Source organism: Rhinopithecus roxellana, chromosome 15 (genome assembly GCF_007565055.1).
Source record: "Rhinopithecus roxellana isolate Shanxi Qingling chromosome 15, ASM756505v1, whole genome shotgun sequence".
NCBI lineage: Eukaryota > Metazoa > Chordata > Mammalia > Primates > Cercopithecidae > Rhinopithecus > Rhinopithecus roxellana.
The window spans coordinates 116,175,212-116,197,567 of NC_044563.1; the positions used below are offsets into that span (position 1 = coordinate 116,175,212).

Consider the following 22,356-nt stretch of genomic DNA (forward strand, 5'->3'; position numbering starts at 1 on the left):
CCACTATCTGATAGTTTCCTTCCCTGTTCATGTGCTTGTTTGTCTGCCTCCTCCAGGAGCATAGGAGAGCAGGCACCTTGGCAATCTCATTCATTCTTGACTCCCAAGTGCCTAGAACAGTGTCTGGCACATGGGAGGCTTAATACCAATTAAATAAACAAATGCATATTGGCAGGTTCAAGGATCTGAGTAGACCTACAATGACAGCCATATAACAATTTAACCCAAATTATCTCCCAATATTTCCCCCCCGCCACAGAACTCATCTCCTGCAATATGACCCAAGTTAACATCCCAGGCAATAAGCACTCGGCAGAATGCAGTCTGGGAAATGATGCCCTGATCATTTAAATCATCCATGTCCATCAGGGAAGCTCTGACTGGGAGTGACTCCCACTCAGGCAGTTCTCCAGGGAAAGGGTTCGGCAACTGGCTGCTAGGCTGTCTGTTCCTCATTGCTAGTCCAGGCATCTCTCCCACCCCACAAATTTCCATAATGCAAACTGGATATAATTAGATAATTAATTACGGGGCCTGATTTACATTACACCCATCACTGCTGGTTTTAACACCATCACAACTGGGAAATAGCACTTCTCATGGGGAAAAAAGAAGGCTGTAACTGTCTATAAGGCAGCAGCTGTGTTGGAGCAGCTTTGTGCTCTGCCTAACTACAACGGGTAATAAAAGGTATATCAAGGTGTGTGAGAAGCCTTATGATTATTAATGCTGGTGCTTTGGGGGAATGAAAAGGAAAGGCCATTACACTTCAGCACACACTGGATGAAATCAAGCAATCAATCTGATCAGTGACATTTAGGGTTTATAGCTGAAGTCTTGTGGCTTAAAAGAAAACAGTATGAACTTTTCTGTAGAACTTGACCTCGAGTCAAGAACTCTCTAGTGCCTAAAGTCTTCCTATTTTTTTCTGCCATTAAGACAAAAGTTTTACAAAGTGATGTTATTTCCATTGTAGCACAGTAGATGGTAACTACAGTGACAATTGGCTTGTACCTGGTGAGTATGACTGGCAAACGTCAGTCCCCCTGGGAACAAAATTCAGGCCCTAACCCTGCAGACCACTGCTGCATTGTGGGACTCTCCCCATGGCAGTTCAACACAACAGTCACATTTAATGGTAATTGCTCCCATTAGGTGATGCTGCCCTGCTCAGGGATGGCTGCCCCCTTCCCTTGCCACCTTTCTTCAGTGCCTTCTATATTTCTCTTCTGGCAAAGCAGAGGCATCCACTGGAATAGAACTTTTACCTCCACTAAGTAAAACTACTCTCATGTATAACACTGAACATTTGGCTTGTAGGCAGACACACAAAAGGGGTTTGAAGTCTATTTTAGGGGCTGTTTACTGCCTACAAGCATGTGTGTAATAGGCCAGAGTAATAGCAGGAGCAGCTAATTAGCTTTGGCTGCTGGCAACTCTGACCTATAAAAGTATACATCTCTGCCAGACACAAGAAGGGCTCCTCACTGTATCCATTTCAAGGCCATGCTAATTTCTCACTAACCACCAGTAGCTCTCAGCCTTGAAGAAACACAAATGAAAAACCCATAGAGGATAGCCTAGAGATTGGTTGGTGTGGAGGAAGATGCCTGAGAAACAGAACCATCAGTTGGCAAGGAGCCCCCACCTGGACTGCATTTCAGCTTGTGCTTTTGACTGCTGATGTGGTGCTGGCTGGTGAGGCTGGCACAGGGCTTGGGGAGCGGCTGGCACCTGCTGCTGAGGGGTGCCAGCCTGGCACTGGGAGGGGGCCCCGGCCACCTGGGACACGGCGGGTGGCAGAGGTGAGGAGAGGTGCTGCTTCTGGGGCTGCTGCTGCTGCTGCTTGTATCGGGAGAGGCTGAAGAAGAGGCCTAGAATGGCCTTGAGGTTTCCATTCCTGATCTCTGCAAGACAATAAAGAGACTCTTGTCAGATGGGGAGCTCTTCTTCCTGTTCAACAGGCTGTTTCAGCCTGCACGTGAGTTTGATTTCTTTAGGATATGACAGGCTTTGAACACTTCATTGGTATCACAGTCAATTAAAATCGGCCTATACCACAAAGAAATTAGCTTATTCTCGCCATTAGGATTAGAGTGGATACAGGAGGCAAGTTGCAACTAGATGTCTGGTAGGTGCCAAGAGGAAATTCTCAGTAAGGACACCACTGAAAAAGCAAGCGTTTCGAGCAAGACTGTGCTTGTTCTACAGGCAGGGGATGGAGGAACTCTGGCACTGGGGGAAGCTCATGGGTCTTCACAGTGCACTTGGCTTCTGCCAAGTCCATGTTCTAAGCTTCAAGCCACAATGAGTGTGCCAAGTGGCTGAAGTCCCACTCCATGATCTGTGTGCTCTGCTTTCCCCAGTCATTCTACTCTCAAATATGTGGCTCTGTGTCCCTCATCTGCTGAACAAATAACTCTAATTTGGGGTGGGTATAGGACAGGCTAGAAGGACTTGCTTCCATAATGGACTCATACAAAATATTCCCTACATTAAAAGAAATTAGAACAGAGTGGGAATAAATGTTTGTTTTTATTCCAGACAGTATTTTTCAATGTTAAAATGCATTTGCCTCAAGGCATGCATAAAGAGTTGCAGAGGAGAATAAAATATTTACTCACAGGCAAAGGCCATGGCTCACGAGGGGCTTCTCCTTGGGAGATCCCTCCTTTCTATGCAGTTAACACTAGATGCAGATGGCCAGTGTCTGAGCAAACCCTAAGAGTGAAGTTCTGGGGCCACTGAGCATGAGGGACAGAGGACAAGGAACCTTGGGGGCAAACATACTCAGCACTCTCTGCTTTCCTATCACTCTGGAATGGGTTTTTCTTAACTGGCAAGGGAGGAAAGAGAGATGTGAAGCAAGAAAGCTTCAAAGGCCTTGTTAGAAGGGTAGGTAATGCACACTTACAGGTTAGCCCCGGGCTGGGAAACAGGCTGTTAGTGAAGGAACAAGAATTTCCTCCAAGGCTTAGTTGAGGGGCAGAAAGTATGAATGGAGTCCTTTCAGAAGCAAGCTCCATTCCATGCAGAAAAGGAAGTGTGCCCTGCCAGTGCCTTGGCCTGATGTGATTTGCTGATTAGGTCAGGCTGAATTACTTCCCCTTGGAGCATCCCATTCTCCAGGCGCTGAAGAAACTGACAATACAAACTTCTAGAATCCAGCCTTCACACCCTACTCTGGGAGCTAGCAGATTTTATCACAGGATAAAGCAGACAGGGGCACAGCATTTGGAAAACCTAAGCCATGAGTTCCAATCTGTATTCCTATCACTTACTGGTTGTGCAACCCCACGCAAGTCACTTAATCTCTCTGGGCCTCAGTAAAAAGGCAATACGGACACCACTTTGCCCCATTGCACAAGGTTCTTTTGCAGAACAAATGGGAGCATTTAGGCAAAAGCGCACTTTAAACAGTGAAGTCCTTCACTCGTCTTGGTTATTATATGACTACAACCCCAGAATCCTGAATGAGAGTCTCATACAGTTCCAGCTTCATACCTTAAAAATGACAGTTTTTACTATGGTGACCTTTTAATCTATTGTGTTAACTATGATTCTTTTGAGAATGAAAGCCAGGGAGTGGGGAGCTCTTAATTATACCAGACCACAGTTGGTAGCCAGGACTGATGTGGCAAGCCAGGATGCAAAGTCACTGTGTATAAACCACTCTGTGTGATGTGTGAAGCAGAGAAACGCCCAAGGGGTGGGCCAGCCCCTCAGTCTCTTTTGGTAATTCAGCTTTAATCCTTCAGCCATGCTTCCCTCTCCATACTAAAGAAACCAAAGGAGAGGCACACACCTGTAGCATGTTCCACTTCTGATTCCAAATGTTCTCAGTGGTACATGAGAATCAGAGTGTGAGGCTTGGATGAAATAATTCAGCTAGCTACTCACTTTACTTATGGGAAAACAAAGGCCCACAAGGTGAAGTGACATATCTATAGTCACCCAACTGGGCAGTGACAAGAGCTAGGGACAGAATCAAGGTAAGCCAAGCAAGGGCTGACATACAAGTTAGTGCCTATTAAGGTTAAGAAAACAATTTCCCCTCAAAACTGAATTCACTGAAGGGAGAAAGTACTGTTAATTATGGGGATGGGATAGATGAAATCTATGTAAGATTTATTTTTAATGCCTTTTACAGTTATCAAGTCATATAGTTTATAACAATAAGAGCTATTATTAACCAGTGTGTATCAGGCTAAGCTCTTTACATGCATGATCTCATTTAATCCTTACAATATGGGAAGTGAGTAGGATTATCCCTCTTTCACATAAGGGGAAACAGAAGCTCAGAAAGGTTTTATGACTTGTCCAAGGTAATAAACACTGGAGCTGGGATTTGAATCTAGGTTTTCCGACTCAGGGTCCAGTTTTCTAACACTGTGTAACTTGGCTTACTTGTATAGCCATCATGTTTTATTTATTAAGCTAGCTGGTAGGTATTTGAGTATTCTTTATTTTTCTGGGATGTCAAATATTCCATGATGCATTTTTTTTTAACCATGCGAGAAAAAAACAAGAGGAGAGGAACTAACAATTCAGCATACCCAGAGGATCAGGGGTCATCCACTGCAAAAAGTAGGCATGTTCACATCAGCACCCTCCATAACCTACCAGCCCAATCCCAGTGCAGACAAACAGAGCCAGTCCTGTTGTATTCTCTACCTACCATGGTCATTTAGTCGTTTACTGATCAGAATGGCCATTGTTCCCTAAAACATTTCTTTCATTTGTCAGAGACTATAGTGCTCCTCCAATATACTTCCTCTTAGGAGGCAGCATTTTTATAACAAAGATCTCTCATTTTTTGGAGCCAGAAAAACTTGTGGTTAAATCTCTACAGTTCATCATTTATACACTTTGAGATTTTACAGGATTCAAACTCTCTGAGCCTCGGTTTTCTTCTTTAAAATGAGCATATGTCCTACTGTACCTTTCCTATAGGATTGTTATGAGAATTAATTGAAGATTAAATGAGAAAATGAGGCCAGGCATGGTGGTTCACTCCTGTAATCCCAGCACTTTGGGAGGCTGAGGCAGGCAGATCACAAGGTCAAGAGATCGAGACCAGCCCGGCTAACATGGTGAAACCCCATCTCTACTAAAAATACAAAAAAATTAGCCAGGTATGGTGGTGGGCACCTGTAGTCCCAGATACTCGGTAGGCTGAGGCAGGAGAATCACTTGAACCCGGGAGGCAGAGGTTACAGTGAGCCGAGATTGCGACACAGCACTCCAGCCTGGGTGACAGAGCAAGACTCCATCTCAAAATAAATAAATAAATAAATAACAAATAAAATAAAATAAACAATAAATGAGAAAACGAGTGCACCTAGGATACTGCCCAACTCTGTACTTCCCTTTTTGGCTGAGAAAATGTGGCCATTTTACCTGTAGCCTCCTCAGAACCCACTACAGAGCTCTTCACCCAAAGGAAGCCTGAGAAGTGGTCCATTCTCTCTGCTCATCCCTGTATGCCACAGTCACTGGTGACCAGAAAGGAAAATCACGAATGATCTAACATTAGAGAAAACGCAATGGTAATCTTTCTGGTTTTTAAAACAGTTTTACTGAGGTGTAAGTTCATAAAATTAAGTGTACAATTTAATGATATTTAGTAAATGTAGCAAATTCTAGATTTAGAAAGTATTTCTATCATCCTAAAAAGATTCCTTGTGCTCATTTACAATCAATCCCCAAACCCACTCCCAGGCAACCAGTGATCTGCTTTCTGTTTCGACAGATTTGCCTTTTCTGGATATTTCACATAAATAGAATCATGCGATACAGATGGTCCCCAACTAGCGATGGTTTTACTTACAATTTTTCACCTTCACCATGGTGTGAAAGCAACAGACATTCAGTAGAAACTGTACTTCAAGTACCCATACATCCATTCTGTTTTTCATTTTCAGTATAGTATTCAATAAATTACGTAAGATATTTAACACCTTATTATAAAATAGGCTGTGTGTTAGATGATTTTGCCCAACTATAGGCTAATGTAAGTGTTCAAGTGTTCTGAGCACATTTAAGGTAGGCTAGGCTGAGCTATGATGTTCAGTAGGTTAGATGTATTAAATGCATTTATTTTCAACTTATGGTGGGTTTATCAGGGTAAGTTGAGGAGCATCTGTATATAGTTTTTTGCATCTGGTTTTGTTTGTTTGTTTTGACACAGAGTCTCGCTTTGTCGTCCAGGCTGCAGTGCAGTGGCGTGATCCCAGCTCACTGCAACTTCTGCCTCCTGGGTTCAAGTGATTCTCCTGCATCAGCCTCCCAAGTAGCTGGGATTATAGGTGCGTGCCACCACGCCCGGTTAATTTTGTGTTTTTAGTAGAGATGGCGTTTCACCACATTGGCCAGGCTGGTCTTGAACTCCCGACCTCAGGTGATCCACCCACCTCGGCCTCCCAAAGTGCTGGGATTATAGGCGTGAGTCATTGCGCCAGGCCTGCGTCTGGCTTCTTTTACTTAACATAATGTTTTAAGGTTCATCCACGTTAGAGCATTTATCAGTTTTTATATTCCTGTCATATAGATACACCATATTTTGTTTATCCATTCACCAATTGATGGACATTATAACTGTTTAATTTTCTTTTCCGATTTCAAAAACTCAAGAGTGCTGAATGTGCTGACAGCCACACAGTTTCTACCTTGGGTGGTCTATAACAGACAGTATCCAAAATAGCTAGAATTATATTCTTTCCATATTTCCAAATGGTATTTGTCTGTTCCATGAGGCTTGGTAAGCCAGCTCCACAGGAAGCCTAAAAAAAACCCCAAAGCCCCACAAGAATGTTTCCCTCATGACATTCCCCAAGGCTTTGGAAAAGGAGTTACTATTTTGTATCTGATTAACCTCGCCCTCTGGACTTCTAGAGAAGGAAAAACATGTAGATTTAGAGAGAACTGACTTGCCCAAGGAGACACTAGCCAGTTGTGGCTAAACCCAAACTGGAGCCCTGTTCTTTCTCTTCCTGTGGTCACTCTTGTGGCAACAGAAAAGCAAATTGCATAGGCCATATTCTCAAATTCCAATTTCTATTTGAATTAGTATTGCCTTGACTCCACTTTCTTTGGGTTCGGACTAATCGCTTTCTTCCCATTGGCTGGTCCTAATCTGCATAGATGCTGTAGGTAATGCCAGGAATGAAGAGTAAGATAAATAGGAGTTATTTTCTTTCAATATTTTTAAAGAGAAACTTCAGGCTTGGTTTACTATGGCACAAGTGCTGAAATAGATTCTAATACAAAGAAACCTGCTTTGTAGGGTATAAGGGATTAAAAGCCAAAGGGAGGGCTGTGCAGACCACAGAGCTACAGAACTCCTATTCAATTCCCTTGAGCCATGGTTGTGTGAGGTTCACCCAGCTGATTAAGGACTGTGGATCCTGCAGCATTGTCCCTGCAGTTGGGCTGGCTGCATAACCGGCATCCACCACTTAACTTGCCCCTCCACTCGTCAGCCCTCTGTGTTCTTGCTGCTCTCCAAGTCTGCCAATGACTCTACCCACAGGAGAAGTGGGATGAGAGGGTGGGAGCAGAGCCTATGGTGCCCCTTCTGCTAAGAAACAGAAACTGAAAGTCCCAGTCAATGCCATACTCAGGTAATATAGGTAGGAGGAAATGGAAACATTCCACCTGCTGCTTTTGCCCTACAGGTCCAGAAAGACCTCCTGCTTTCTAGCTTGGGATGAGAGGAGGAGCAAACTCAGTACCTAGATCTCTGGTCATCAGGGCAGCACACCCAGGACTGAGCTAATCAAATCAGCAACTGGTTTCACTTCAAAGCATACAGTCCTTCCCCCTGGAAGGATGTTCCTACTTTTGTGTACACAATGTCTGCAAGGTTTCCCTCCATCATATTAATATTACCTATGCCTGATCTTCTGTTCAGGTTTCCTTTCACCTTCCTTTTCTGTCTGGCAAATGCCTATTGATCCCAAGAAATCTGGGGGGAATCATCACCACTTCTGTGTAGCCCCACTGAGAGCCCCAGGAAAAGTTGATTTGCCTTTCTTTGGTCACCACTGGATCCTGTGCTTACCACTAACACAGCTCTCTCTTATTAACTGGAATCAAGGTTAGTTTAATATGACTTGATTACTGATGTACCCCAGTGCCTAGCACTGGGCCTGGCATACAGGATGTGCCCAGGAAACATTTGCTGAACTAGATAGAATATGCCTTACTCCCCAACCTCCGCTTCTCCATTGCAGGAGGATGGGCTCAGGGCCAGATAGCACAAACCCCAGGTGTTCTCAAAATGGCCAGAGACAAAGGCCATCCTTCCTCACAGGGGCAGGTTTACAGATGGCGGTGACCGGTGGTGTGTTCTGGGGAAGGGCTGGTGGAGGATCTTGAACATCACCCCAGGGCAAAGGGAGGCCCAAGCTCACAGGACTCTGGCACATCTCCAAGAGCAAATAGATGGGTTCAATCTTCAGGAAAACTGATGGGGCAGGGAGGCCCAGTCCAGGGAAGTTCCCCAAACCAGCAGCACCTCCATGGGGCTCGCTTGGGCCTGCAGCCTCTGCCCCCAAGCATCCACTGTCTGTGCCCTAGAACAAAGGCTCCCTGTGGCTCTCTAGCAGGCGGGTCAAGGCAGGCCTGAGCTGCTGAAATGCTTTCAGGACAGGTGCATACACCCTCCTGAATGCAAACCCAGCTTTAGACTGGGCAAGGGTGGAGATGTATCTATGAGGCCTTCCAACTGCTGATGTTTTTTTCATCAGAGAAGGAGCCTCAGGGCACTCAGTCATCTTCAAAAGGAAAACAGAAAGCATTAAATCCACATTACTTTTTAATACACCACACTGCTTTGCTAGTAGTTATGCAGGTGGATAGAAACATACACAGTAATGTGCATTAGCACACATCAGGCCTTTGAATCAGCAGATATGGGTAGTTTAGCCACTGCTGATCTTGTGGCTCTCCTTTTTTTTTTTTTTTTTTTTTTTTTTTTTTTTTTTTTTTTTTAACTGTGTAGCTTAATCTCTTTGGGCCTTGGTTTGCTCATCCGTATGATGGGGATAATACTAATACTGACCCCATAAGGTTGCTGGGGATACTAAATAAGATATAAATATGTACAGCACTTAGCTCAGTGACTGACATGTGATAAGTTCTTAATAAATCTATTCCTGTAATTTAACATGATGTCAAATGAGATATTGCCTGTACCCTGAAATTGTGAATAAGGCCAAATTTGAGGATTAAAGGCTCTAAGTACCCTTGCTTGTTATAAGTTTGAGAATGTGGCAGACGTTGGGGCCACTTTCCCAAAGGAATGCAGCAGTTCACACTTTTACCACTAATATCTTCATCACTCCCCAACCTCCAAAAAATATAAGAAGATCTAGATGACAGAATGTCATTTTGGGGAGACCATGTTTGATGATCATGGAGAAAGGATATTTTCCTCCCCTCACCAAGGGGGCAAGGTAGCAGAGTCCTTGGGCCCCTTGAAGTCAAGGGAGTGGCAGCTCTGAGAATCGCTCAAAGTGGGGGTGCTGGCAAGAAGGAGAGTCCTGGTATTCCAGTCCCAAATTGGACATCCGCTTAGAAGAGACTTGGCTGATCTGCCTCTTGGCCACCTGAGTGGGGAAAAGAACTGGAGAGAGACTGTCTGGTGGGGGACTGCTGCCAGGTGACAGAAGGCCTTGCAATTCCACCCACTGCAAGTGGAAAATGGAGCCCACACGTTCCTGCTAGTCCTATGGTAGGTATTGGAGGGATCATAAGACTGAGGTAAAAGATCTGGCCAAGTCTCACAGAAGACCACCAGTGCCCTGGGAGCTACATGGGAGTGAGTCCTGGTCAGAAGGGCCTGCTGAGACTCCCAGCTGAGACAGTGGCGGTGATGTATACTGAGGACACCACCTTCCCCAGCAGCAGAACTCTGCTTCCTCTGTGTTGCCTCAATTCTGGGGGCTCAAGCACAAGAACATGGGAAGGGGAAAGGAGAGAAAGTCAAGTCAGCAGGTCCCCATCTCTCTTCAAACTCCTACAGCCATTTGTACTGGAAGGAATGAGGGTAAAGAGCTTTGAGTAGAGTACTGAAGTTTGAGATTGAAGTTTAAAATGAGATTGAAGTTAAAAAACGACCATGACTGAGTCATAAATATGGGCATCAAGTAATTGTAATAACTTGAAGATGACTAAAGAGCTACACATTCTGGCCAAAATATCATTAAGTGAGTCTCGACCCAGCAGGAAGGATGGGGATTCAACATAGTACAGTTAAGGCAGTTACTGAAATACCATAAAACTCCTTCATGGTTATACCACGATGGCTTGATACCACTGGCTACGGTATGCTCTTCCCATGCTCAGAGCCTCCAAGGGTCATCCCAATGTTAAAAAGGGGCAGACGGCTGAGTATCTCTCTGCATGACGTGCCTCCATGGGCTATAACATCTTCTGAAACCATGTTCCAGGTAACCAAGAGTTTAAACCTCATTTCCCTTACCTTTACAAGGCATACCTAGATTTTATCCACCTGCTCTCCCAGAAGATGCCATGATCATGAGCTCTGAAATCACACAGAACTGGGTGCAAATCCTGGCTTTGCCACTCTCTAGCTACATGCTTCAGGGATGTCACTCATAACCTCTTTAAATCAAAGTTTCTTCATCTATAAACTGAGGCTGTCATAAACTCCAACTTTAGTTGTGAGAACTGAAGCCAATACAGATAAAAACCGTCAAAGCACAGTTGGTACTTGTTCATTCAACAAATACTTATTGCATAGATTCTCTATGCCTTGGGGTACAGAGAGGATGGGGCAGATGGGGAGAACAAATGAGGCAGAAGTCAGGACAAGGGGTAGATAGCTGAGTGGCTAGGGGTCACTCCCAGCCAGGCAGGATGAAGCAGGCCTGCAGAGTCTGCATACCCAAGAGGCCCTGCTGCCACTTGCTGCCAAGCACACCTTGTAAAAGTCCCTGCTTGTGCTCTGCTGGGCAACACAGGCCTGTGCCAGGAGTTTAATCACTCCCAGAAAGTAGGAGGAGCATGCCCTGCCACCTACCAGCCAGCATAAGAACTCTGTACCAGGAGGAAATCATGTGTTCCTCTGAATGGGAATTTGCATCTGCCTACGCCCAGTAAACCCCCGCCCCACAGCAAAGCATATTCCACATGTCAGCCAGCCCTGATATTATCCCCATGGATGAGGGTCCGTACCCCAGGGCTGGGGAATCCTCTGGAATGAGGACTGACCACACGACGACTGCTTCTGTGACCTCTGGAAGCAGTGTGTCCGTGCCTGACTGGGAACAGGTCCAGCACATCAGAATTCCTACAATTCATCAATTGGGAATTCCTACAGTCCCAATGAGACACAACACTCCCACTAGGCACTAATCATGGCCATTTATATTGCCCACCCCCAATACCAGAAGAGACTACCACTCAGAAACGCAGCCCGGAAAACCAAGCTTTCACCGTGTAGCAGAGCAAAGGCAAGGAACAGGTCCCAGATGGAATCCATCATGCCTGCAAACTTACCTGCTCCATTTGGCTGTTTGCTTTCTCATTGTTCTCCTCTGCCCCACCCTGACCACCAGAGTCCATGCTAACAGGCATCCTTTCAAAAAGCAGTCTCACTAGGGAAAGGCACTATCGTCTGAAGCCCAAACTGCTTTACCTGTTCTGGGAAAACTGGAGGCAGGTGCAGCCTAATGAGCTTGGGAGGATGCCTGGGCCTATGGCAGCTCTGAGCTGGCAGCTGCTTGTATTTACAAACAGGAGAGAGAGTGAAAGTTTCAGGCTGAGATGTTGTCTGAGGTGGCTGAGAATTCAAACCAGCCATCTCCAGACCAATAACTAACTTAATAGCAAAACGCTGGTGGACTAATGTGCTAATTAGCCACCAAATTTAAGTTAATTAAAAACTAATCACGATGTAAAAATACAGTGTTGCATTAATAAATCACATGCTTTTTATAAGAGCAAGAAAAAATGCTGCTTCCTCTAATAAAAGTTAGAGATAAGGATTAAGCATTTCTCCCTGGGAACTGTACAGCTGAAATACGTTCTGTGGTGAAGCATGCTCTCTCCCATAGATAAGGCCTGACTTGATAGTTAACTGAATTACTAGACAGGTGAATCAAACCAGCATTGTTTAAGCAAGTCTTTCTCAAATAGGATAGCTTTCCCTTCACTACCCTCTCAGGGTCTTGCAGAGGCAGCTGGTATGGTTGAATCCACATTCTTGGAGTGAGTCTTTGGTGAGTAATAATGTTGGCATCCTCAAGTCTAGGCAACCATTGAGGAACCTAAAGGAAAACAAAACCAGAGGAGCCCACCAACATCCCTTGTCTTAATTGTGTTAATATCATTCATAAATAACAGGTGGGCATTTCTAATCATGAGGCAGCTTCATGACAAGCGCTCTGACTCACCTTCTGCAGACAGCCCCTGGATGTTTATTCCCTTAGCTGCCAGGAAATTCAAGCAGGCATCTATGTTTTCAATCTAGGGGGGAAAAACAACAATATACACTTAATAAATGTTCACACTCTCCAGAGCCATCTCTTATTAGGAACAATGGGAAAACAGAATGCTGTAAAAACGGCCGACAGATGAGTGAACGCAAGACAGGACTCTTTGTCTGTACTTGCACAGGAAAAGTTTACCTAATATCCCAACCACATAGTGCCAAAGGTCGAGGCCTTGCATTGCTCACAGCTGCCAAAAATAACCAGGGTGGAATGGGAGCTCTCATCCTGGTCACTGCCACCACCAGTGCAATCCTGAAAACTTGAGCAGTTGCCAGAAAAATGGAGGTGGGGAAAAGTATAGTGGACACACCCATCTACCAGCAGCTGGGAGAAATTTCCAGCCACCAAAGAGGCAGGCAGTCAAACGTACAAACAGTGAATGGGAGTTTTAGCAGGAATCTGGGTAGCATTTACACACAAAATTTTCCGGATGGGAGGCATTACAGATGACTGGGGATGGCTGTGACCTCCTGAACCCCTCTGTCCTTTGTGCTTTCTGTGACAAGAAGGGACCCACCAGAGTCTGTGAGATCTCCTAGGTTTGCCAGGGCTGACGCCACAGCCAAGGGCAAGCCAGTGTCCGGCCTTCCCAAAAGAACAATTAGGTCATTCCCAAGAGGCTAATTTGACTTCAGTTGTCAGGGCTAATTATTTTTTGGTTTAAAGGAAAATGTTCTGGCTTAATGTCAATGGGTACCATAAGTAAAAGAAATTGCTTTAGACTTGGCACAGAGATCTTTGAATTTCACACAATTTGCATTTAACAGTGGGGACCCCACTCATTCCCCTCCACCATCACCCTACCCCTCATTACTTCCCAGGTTCCATCAACATTCCTATCAACTCAAATCAGTACTTAACCCATGGAATTTATTTTGAACTAATAAATGATAGCCTTCCACAGTATACATGTGACCCTTCCTGCTTCCTCAACCCCAAGCAATTTCCCAATGCTCCTTCATAGCCACAGAAAATGTAAAGTGTCTACATTTAAGAGCTCTAATTTGAGTAGAGTCTAGCTCCAAGGCAGTCTTCCTGAAGTTCACATCCACCCGCCTACTGACATTTGGCATTTTATGACTTATCTACTCCCAGTCTTTACATCTTCCAAGGACTTTAAACTAAGCTATGGGACACCTGAATAAAACTGCACCCGTATTATAGACTCTACTTGACCCTGAGCTTGAAGTTACTCCATCCTTGCATTTTTAGCACAGGTTCCCATCTCCTTTCCAACCTCCATCTCACACTTCAAGGGTCCTTATCTGGAAGACATTTTCTCATCTCTAGATAAAGGTGCAGAATGCAACTTGCTGCAAACTAAATGTTGATGCTATGCATTATGCCTGCCATCATTGCAGAAAGTCCTTTCTTATATACATGGAGGAGAGGTGAGCTTTCTTTTCATCTTTCCTGTCCTCTGTCCAGCCCCAGGGATGACCGCTTTTGATGGTGTTGGTTTTAGCAAGTATTATGTGAGGGAGAAAGTGAGGTAAGGAGGTCAGATTTCTGACCAAGATTACACAGGTCAATGTCAATGGCAGAGCTGGGTGAGAAATCAGGAGGTCCTCCTCCCTGTCATACACAGGAGCCTGCATTTACATAAATGCAGACAACCAGGTGCTATTGGCTTAGAGGGAATGGGGGAGGGGAAAGTAAAGGAAAGACTGGCTGGGAGTACCCTGAGTGTGATGTCTTGGAGCAATCTGCTCTCATTTGTAAGTGTAATAAGAGTTGTGCCTCTAAATGCCACTTCACTATACCATGAAACCCCGCTTTTGAGAAAAAATGTTAATTATCAGTGCTTATTTCTACTGTTGTACACAGTGGTAATATACCAAATCCACTCAAAAGGATTTGTTGCCCCCAAAAGAGACACTAGTATTTAAATCATAATAAAATTATAAAATCCTTCTTCTACTGCTTGCCTTTTCCTATCATTCTCTCCTACTCCTTTTATATAATATCTTTCACATGGCTAGTAAGTGAGGCTTTGGCAATTTTGTTCCCATGGAAAGTGAGAAAAAGAAAAGGCTCACCATCCCTGAATCTCTAATTGCAAATTCAAAAATAGTACACTTGATATTTATCCTGGGAAGTGTCATGGAGGTGGGCTGATGAGGTAGGTTAAGTTTTTTCAGCAATAGTCCAGCAATATGGCACTGAATAAAAAAAAAGACAACTGCCAACATATTCAAGAAAAGCACTGTTCTACTACAACACTATTTCTACAGAGCTCACATTCCAAGAAGCATAAAGTACATTACTTATATTTATGGAACATTCAACACATACAGCATCATTTAAAGTACATGATAGTGTCTGTCTGCAAGGCTAGCCTTGATACATTTCAATTCAGCCATCTGCTGGACTTTCTTTTAATGTCCGATTCTATTAAAAGGATAATTATAAATAAGTTACCCGAATACTTCTTTTTTAACTTTTTAAAGTCCTGTCATTTTTTTCACAGAATTTTATAATTTTGATCAGTAGCTCTCCACTGGCTAGGGATGGAGGGTGGAGGTGAAGGACCAATTTGTCAACAACTGGCAGCGTTTGGGGCTGTCACAACATGGGCAGGGTACTATTAGCATCTTATGGATAAAGGCCAAGATGTTGCTAAACATCCTAAAACGCACAGGACAGCTTCTCACAACAAAGAACTGTCCAGTCCAAAATGTCAACAGTGCTGAGATTGAGAGGCCCTGAGTTGCAGGATTCTTTCAAGCATTCATTCAGTCAACATCATTGTATAGACGTCTGTTCTGCTCCAGCATGGCACTCAATTCTTTGGATGGTGTTGGTTTTAGCAAGTATTATGTGATACAGAAAGTGAGGTAACAAAGTCAGATTTTTGACCAAGATTACACAGGTCAATGTAAATGACAGAGCTGGGTGAGAAACCAGGAGGTCCCCCTGCCCATCATACATAAGAGCCTGCATTTAGATAATCCTCCTCTAGGGTCCACAGAGCCATTCAACACACACCTTGATTCCTGTCTGTCTCAGGAAGAATCAGAGCACATAAACAAGAGAAGCATTAGGATCCTCCTTTATTAGGTGAACAGAAAAAGCCTAAGGGCACCAGTGTTTTCTTCTAAAGAGAAGAAATACAGGGAGCCAAAAGCAGATGGCTGGTCTGCACTCCGGAAAATGTTAAAACGAAGAACTTGGTCATTATTTAAAAGATCATTCGTAAGTCCATCAAGTGCCTTGAATTTTACCCTTCTACTATGATTTCTCTGTTCACAGAAGGAGTTCAAAAAACATTCCTCAAGTCTCAAATCCACTGTTTAATAATATTCCATTAAGGTTAAAAATCACTGCTGACAAGGCGGCCGAGACCCATGCTCTTTCATCTGCACCCCAGGAATAGAGTGAGCCTGGGAAGCAGAATGGGGTCAGATGTGGCTTCCAACCTCCTGGCTTCATTTGGAAGGAGATCAGAAAGGGAGATTGTTTCTTTGATCCAGTCCTTCTTGTGATTAAAATTCACCTTAAGGTTTTCTTCTAAATACTGTACAGGTAAACACAATCCATCTTCGGGTACTGTTGAAATTGCCAACTCCTACTACATCTCAAGAGGGAACGGCCCCAGCAGCAGCACCCCAGTAGTCATTACAGCACAATGATGTTCTCGTGCCCATCTTCAACAAGACTCATGTGTGATCCAGACACATAGCATGAGATGAGGATCCGATTAAAGTTGGGAGGCAGAGTGAAAGAAAAGACTCTTAAACAGCAAAGTATGTAAATAAGACCAAACTTGTTCACTAGCATGTAGTGGCCAATATAAACTACTTTCCAAAATGAGCTGAAAAATACCTGTATGAAGTCTGACATTCCAGTGTTTTTGAAGCGGGCTGGGGACTGGGTGAGAAGCTATTGTAGTTGTTGCCATAGAAATGGGCCAAGAGCTCTGGGACTGAGTTGCTGGAATTTGCAGCATTAGCTGGGGTAGAGGGGGAAACCCAGAAGAGGGACCACCACATGGCCTGGAGACTCTGGGAGCAGAGAGGTGTTGGATGAAGGATGGAGGTAGAGAAACGGGGCAGACCAGGATACACCTCCCCAGAATTCCCTTTGTTTGGAGCCAAATGTGGCTTCCACCTTGTGCAGTGCCTGAACATCCATGAGAGAGGCTGCAATTAAGCCTTTTTGCCAATCTCTGCTGAGACTGCCATCCCAAAGTTGAATAGTTTTTCAACAGTCTCTGAAGTTTAGACTTGCAGGGCAACTTCCATGGTCTATGTGTGTTGCAGCCTTTGTCTCCCATATCCTGAAGTATTTCCCCACCCAGGAGAGCTAGGGAGTTAGAAAAATCAAAACAAATGCCAAACAACTGGAAAGAGAATCAGGAGATAAGAAACAAATGGAAAACTTTGCATTTCAATCATGATTAAGGCTGGACTTGGGTCTCCTGATAACGTAAAATATGCAAACCTCGGAAGCACTGCTATATATCTCCCTGGTAGCTTAGAGACTGATCAAATACCATCTGTTGTGGCAGTTGTCATGGCAGCATTTTTCTCTGAATACCAGTGTAGCTGAGTGCTAAGCGCATGAAAATGATTAATGCAAACGAAGACCATCTCTATGGGTGCTACCACAGCCTAGGGGAAGATGACATTCTGGGCATACCAAAAAAATGGAACTGTAGTTCTTATGGTATAACAGTTTCTCACCAAGCCCCTTGGGAAATCTCCAGTCTGGAAGGAGAGGCAAACAGCTGCTGCATTAAAGTCAGGCATGGTCACTACCATTTTTGTAAATCATGAAATGCCTAAAGCTTAGGCAGTAAGAGCTTTAGACCCCAGGCAAGGCTAAGTGAGAATCTGCAAGTTCTGGTGACTCTGGAAGCACAGTGTAGCTTCTTCATAAAACTCATATGTCAACTCAAACAAATTCCTCCCAGAAGTGGGTGGGACCCTCATACCTGATATTGCTATTTGCCATCAAAAATAATTGTCATCCATTCATTTATCTATTCCTTCACCCCTATTTACTCAGCACCTACTGGGTGTCAACCAATGTGCTGGTGTTGAGTATATAGTGGTGAGTAAGACAGATATAATCCCCAACCTTGTAGAACCTACAGTATAACATAGGGAAACCAGCATTAAATAAAGAATGTACAAATAAGTACACGATGACAAGCTGTTATGGTTACCATGAAAGAGAAGAGTGTTGGAAACGTGTATACAGGAAGGAAGACCTAATCTAGCCTCTGGGTGCAGCAGGGCCAGGGGGTGGGTAACAGACAAGAATATCTTAAGGAAGAGGCAGCATGTAGGTCCACAGACAGGGTTTTTTGTCTGCTTTGTTCACTGATGTAGCCCCAAGCACCTAGGATAGGGTGCAGCACATAATAGATCCACTCAAGAATATTTGTTGACTGAAGGAATGAAGGGAAATTTGTGCTGAGACCTAAAGAATTAGCCAGGCACCAACAGTGGGGAGAATAAGAACTTACCAGGGAATCCAAAGCTAAAAGACTCCATACAGGATGCAATATACCACATTCTGGGAACTCAAAAAAAGTCATAATGGCTGGAGCATGGTGGGCAAGGGAGAAGGGCAATGAGAGGTCCCTCGAGCAAGGGCAAACAGGGCCACATTGGGGCATGTTGACCACACAAAGGAGTTGACATGGAGAAGGAGCAAAGGCAAGGGTCTCTTCATTCCTTGGGAAGTCTTGTCAGTACCTCGACCTGCCCCATTACCATGGCAGTAGCAACCCAGCCAAGTCCTTCCTATCTGAAAGCTGGAGGATGGATTGTTTCATGTTAGGGATGGGTCAAACAGGGGCCTCAAGGTAGGGTTCCAGAGGCTTCTGGGCTGGTCACAAAGAAGGGGAGGGATGGCAGGCAGATATCAACATCTGTGGTCACATGTACTGGAAATGTCTGTTCCATATCTAAGAGGTCTCCATATCCTTCTAATACCCCTTCCTCTGTCTCTTTCCAAAGGGAAAAAAGAAGAAAACCATGAAACAAAGCCAAAAAGCAAAATGAACTTTGGGGAAACGCCCAAAACATTTTTTTTTTTTTTTTTTTTTTTGTCCACCTGTATCAGTGTGGGGGCCCTAGCAAACTCACAAGATCGCATGTCTCATGGAGCATAGTGTGGTCTTGGAGATGCACAACCCCATAGGGCAGAGCTTGCGGGGTCCTGACACTATACTTTTAATTTTAGAAGGGGACCTCAGAAATGAGGGAAACACATGGTGGTGCTTCCAGTTCTCCTGGGCATGGAAATATTCAGGAGCATCAGGGCCTGCCCTTGTGTAAGCCACACAGGCTGATGTATAAAGAGCCAACTTCGTCCAGTCATAAGAGGGGCTCCATGACTCTGTCCCAGCTTTGACCATTCAAGTATTATTACCTTTACAGCAAGCCAGTTCAAGCTCTCATGGTGGCTTTGAAACAGGAAAGCTTAAGAATGTGGGAATCAGGGGCTGGACACAGCTTATGAGTCCCCATGTCAGACTGCTTCTCCTCCTGCTTTATTGCCTTGCCCAGCTCCTTTTAATTTGGCAGTGTTATCCACCATACTGTTTATAATATTTATAACTTCAGCTTTCCAAGATGTTGTCAAAAATTCCCTTTTTAAAAAACTTTTTAAGAGTCTCTCTGCTTTACAGCAAATGGGCAAGTCCATATGGATACAAAGAAAATTATCTCTAGAGAAAAAATTGAAAGCAAGATTCTCAAATTCCTCCAGTGACTATCTTTTTCCACTTTGCTTCCAAGTGCCTAGAATACATTTTCCTATTATTTTCTGACTTCTCAATTTTTCCCTTGAAACAAAGAAAGAAACCTGGGAGGGGAGTTGTAGCTAAAGTTCTAGAAGTCTATCCTTACTCTGGAGGTTCCCATAAGAAACTCTTATGGTTGAACTCTGTTCTTTTTTAGAGATGGTAGACCCTATGAGAGGAAAAATTCCACTGGTGACCAGTGTTGTCAGAAAGGCCCAAGGATACCTTTGTGTACATTCAGTCAGTATCCCATTCTGTATATCCTTTCTCCTGCTACAATTTCAGAGTAACTCTCCTTAAAACTTCCTAGCACTTCCAAAAGGAATCACTGCTCCAAGTCAAGGACTTCAAGCTAGAAGCTGGACACAAACACAAAAGGGGAATGATTAGGGCTAAGGAGTGATATTTAGAGGATGTAATACAGGCTTTAGGCTCTGACAAGTCTGGATTCAAATCTTGTTTCTGGCATTTACTAAATTACGATGTTCAGCAAGTTACCCCAGTGTCCTGATCTATAAAATGGGCATCATAACACCTACCCCCCAGGGTGGTGGTTGTCATTAGACAAGAGGATATATTTGTGATGTTTAATGTGTGCCCAACAACTGGTAGTTTTTGTTACTGTGTTGTAATTTTAGGTATGAGTGGCCCTGGACAATAGTTCTAAGGACAGGACATTCCAAAGTTGTGTCTTGGGTTGGCCCCTGGTGAAACAGAGAATTGAACAGGCTTATCTGCTTTCCGTTTCCTCCTCCAGGCTTTCCTTTCAAGCACAGCTCTCCAGGAATCTAGGCCCTCTCCATAACCTGATGTCATGCTTACTTCTCCACAACTTTCTTGAAAAGTTGCTGATAAACAAATTCACGCCACGACAGAAGGGACTGCCATTGGCTTCCCACATTACCTCTTGCCCACAATTATTAGGTGACAATATCTGTTTAAAAGAACATGACTTTGGACTCCTCCATACCTGGTTCTGGCTCCCTGACAGATGCCCACAAGACGCTGAGAAAATTATTAACTGCTTCAAGCCTTAGATTTGTCATCTGTAACATGAAATGCTGATATCTATCTCCCACCATTACTGAGAGGATTGGGTGGGTGGATATATGTCAATGATCTGGAACTTCACATATTCAGAGCTCTAAAAGGGCTCATTCTTCATGTGATTTCATAATGGCAGAATTTTCATACCAGTGGCATTTCCTGAAAGTGAAAGATCATTTTGAAGTGTGAGACACTCTGAGACTTGTTAAATTATGTGACACTAGTACAGCCTTTCTACAAATATATAATTTGTCACTAGCATTCATTTTTACCCTGCCAGAACCACAACTATCTATCCAAAAAACTTTGTGGTCCAAGTCTCTTCTATTGAGTTACATGAGAAACCCTAAGACCTTTAAGGCAAATAGTTTTCGTTAAGGAGAGTCAACAGTCCATTATGAAAACCAGTATGGAAGTTCCTCAAAAACTTAAAAATAGAACTACCATAAGAACTACCACTGTCAAAAGGAAAGGAAATCGGTATTTCAAAGAGGTATTTGGCCATTCAAGCATTAACGTTTACAGCAAGCCGGTTCAAGCTCTCATGGTGGCTTTGAAACAGGAAAGCTTAAGAATGTGAGAATCAGGGGCTGTACACAGCTTATGAGTCCCCATGTCAGACTGCTTCTCCTCCTGCTTTATTGCCTCGCCCAGCTCCTCTTAATTTGGGGACTCACGTTCACTGCAGCACTATTCACAACTACCAGGTTAGGAAAATAATCTAAGTGTGCAATGCATCAGAGGATAAAAGGATACAGAAAATGTGGTATATGCACACAATAAAATATTATTCAGCCATAATAAAGGAGGGAAATCCTGCCATTTGCAACAACATGGATGGGCCTGAAGGACATGATGCTAGGTGAAATAATTTAGGTACAGAAAGACAAATCCTGTGTGATCTTGTTTATATGTGAGATTATAAAAAGCTGAATTCATAGAAGCAGAGAGCAGAACAGTGGTTTACCAGTGGCTGGTGGATGGGGGAAATGGAAAGATGGTAGTCAAAAGGTATCAACTTTCAGTTTTAAAATGAACAAGTTCTAGAGATCTAAGGTACAGCATGCATGGTAATAGACATATCAATTATTTTGACTGTGGAAATCATTATACAATGTATACATATATCAATTCTACTTTTTAAAAATCAAATAGTTTTTGCAGAAAACATTGGTTTTACCCACAGAGGAGGACATAAACTTGGACTCAAACTTTAAGAAAAAAATCCTGACTGCCAGTCCCCCAAGACACACAACAGAGGTAGACAGAATGGGATTACAGACACTTGTTGGAAATTTCACCCAGTGCAATTACCTGGAACCTGACAGTCTCGTTCATTCCTTGAAAATACAGACTGAGCATCTACTCTCTTCTCAGTCCTATTCAATGGGCAGATAACGCAGGCAGACAAGACAGTGTGGTCCTTCCCTCAAGGAGCATCTAGTCTCCTGGGCAAGAGTTGACTTTAAGTAAACAATCACTCCACTAAACATACAGTCACAAATACATTAAGGGACAACTTATTCTTATCAACGCACCTACTCAAAAGCCTGACACTTACTCACTATGCTCTTTTTAAAAGGTCTGGATTGTTTTTTTGGTACCTTTGCCATATTACATGCTTAAACCCATAAGCCACCATAGAATCTTCAAGCGGTAGCAGAATATAAATGCAAAATTAAATAAGACAGCAGATCCTTGAAATTCAGGAGTAGATATGTCTCTAGAGTGCAGTGAATCTTCAGTTTCGGAAGATCACTAGACCACATCGTTATACCCACAAAATAAGTAGATATAAAGGAATATGGTAATGGAAAAATCTGTAGAGGAAGGCCAAGAGTGAAACTCACTCCTCAGCTTGGTACCAGTTCCCTCACACCAGCCTGTGTAAGTCAGCTTTGTGCTTTGTGCCTCAGCCAATTTGCCACTATTGGCAGCTTATGGTTGTTCATGAACAGTCAATCCATATATTTCCTGAAATTCCAAGGATAGTATGTACTTAAATGTAAGACCTGTCCTGGTGGCATCCAT

At 43.7% G+C, this 22,356-nt stretch overlaps 1 protein-coding gene across 1 annotated transcript in view; it reads right to left on the bottom strand.

Annotated features, from left to right (window-relative positions):
• The window catches only part of NAV2 (neuron navigator 2), a 411,604-nt gene that overhangs the window by 242,766 nt on the left and 146,482 nt on the right, over positions 1 to 22,356 (bottom strand). The window contains exons 4-5 of the mRNA XM_030918125.1: positions 12,423 to 12,495; positions 1,649 to 1,907 (exon numbers count right to left, since the gene is read on the bottom strand). Coding sequence (XP_030773985.1) covers positions 1,649 to 1,907; positions 12,423 to 12,495 — 332 coding nt within the window. The remainder of the gene's footprint in view (positions 1 to 1,648; positions 1,908 to 12,422; positions 12,496 to 22,356) is intronic.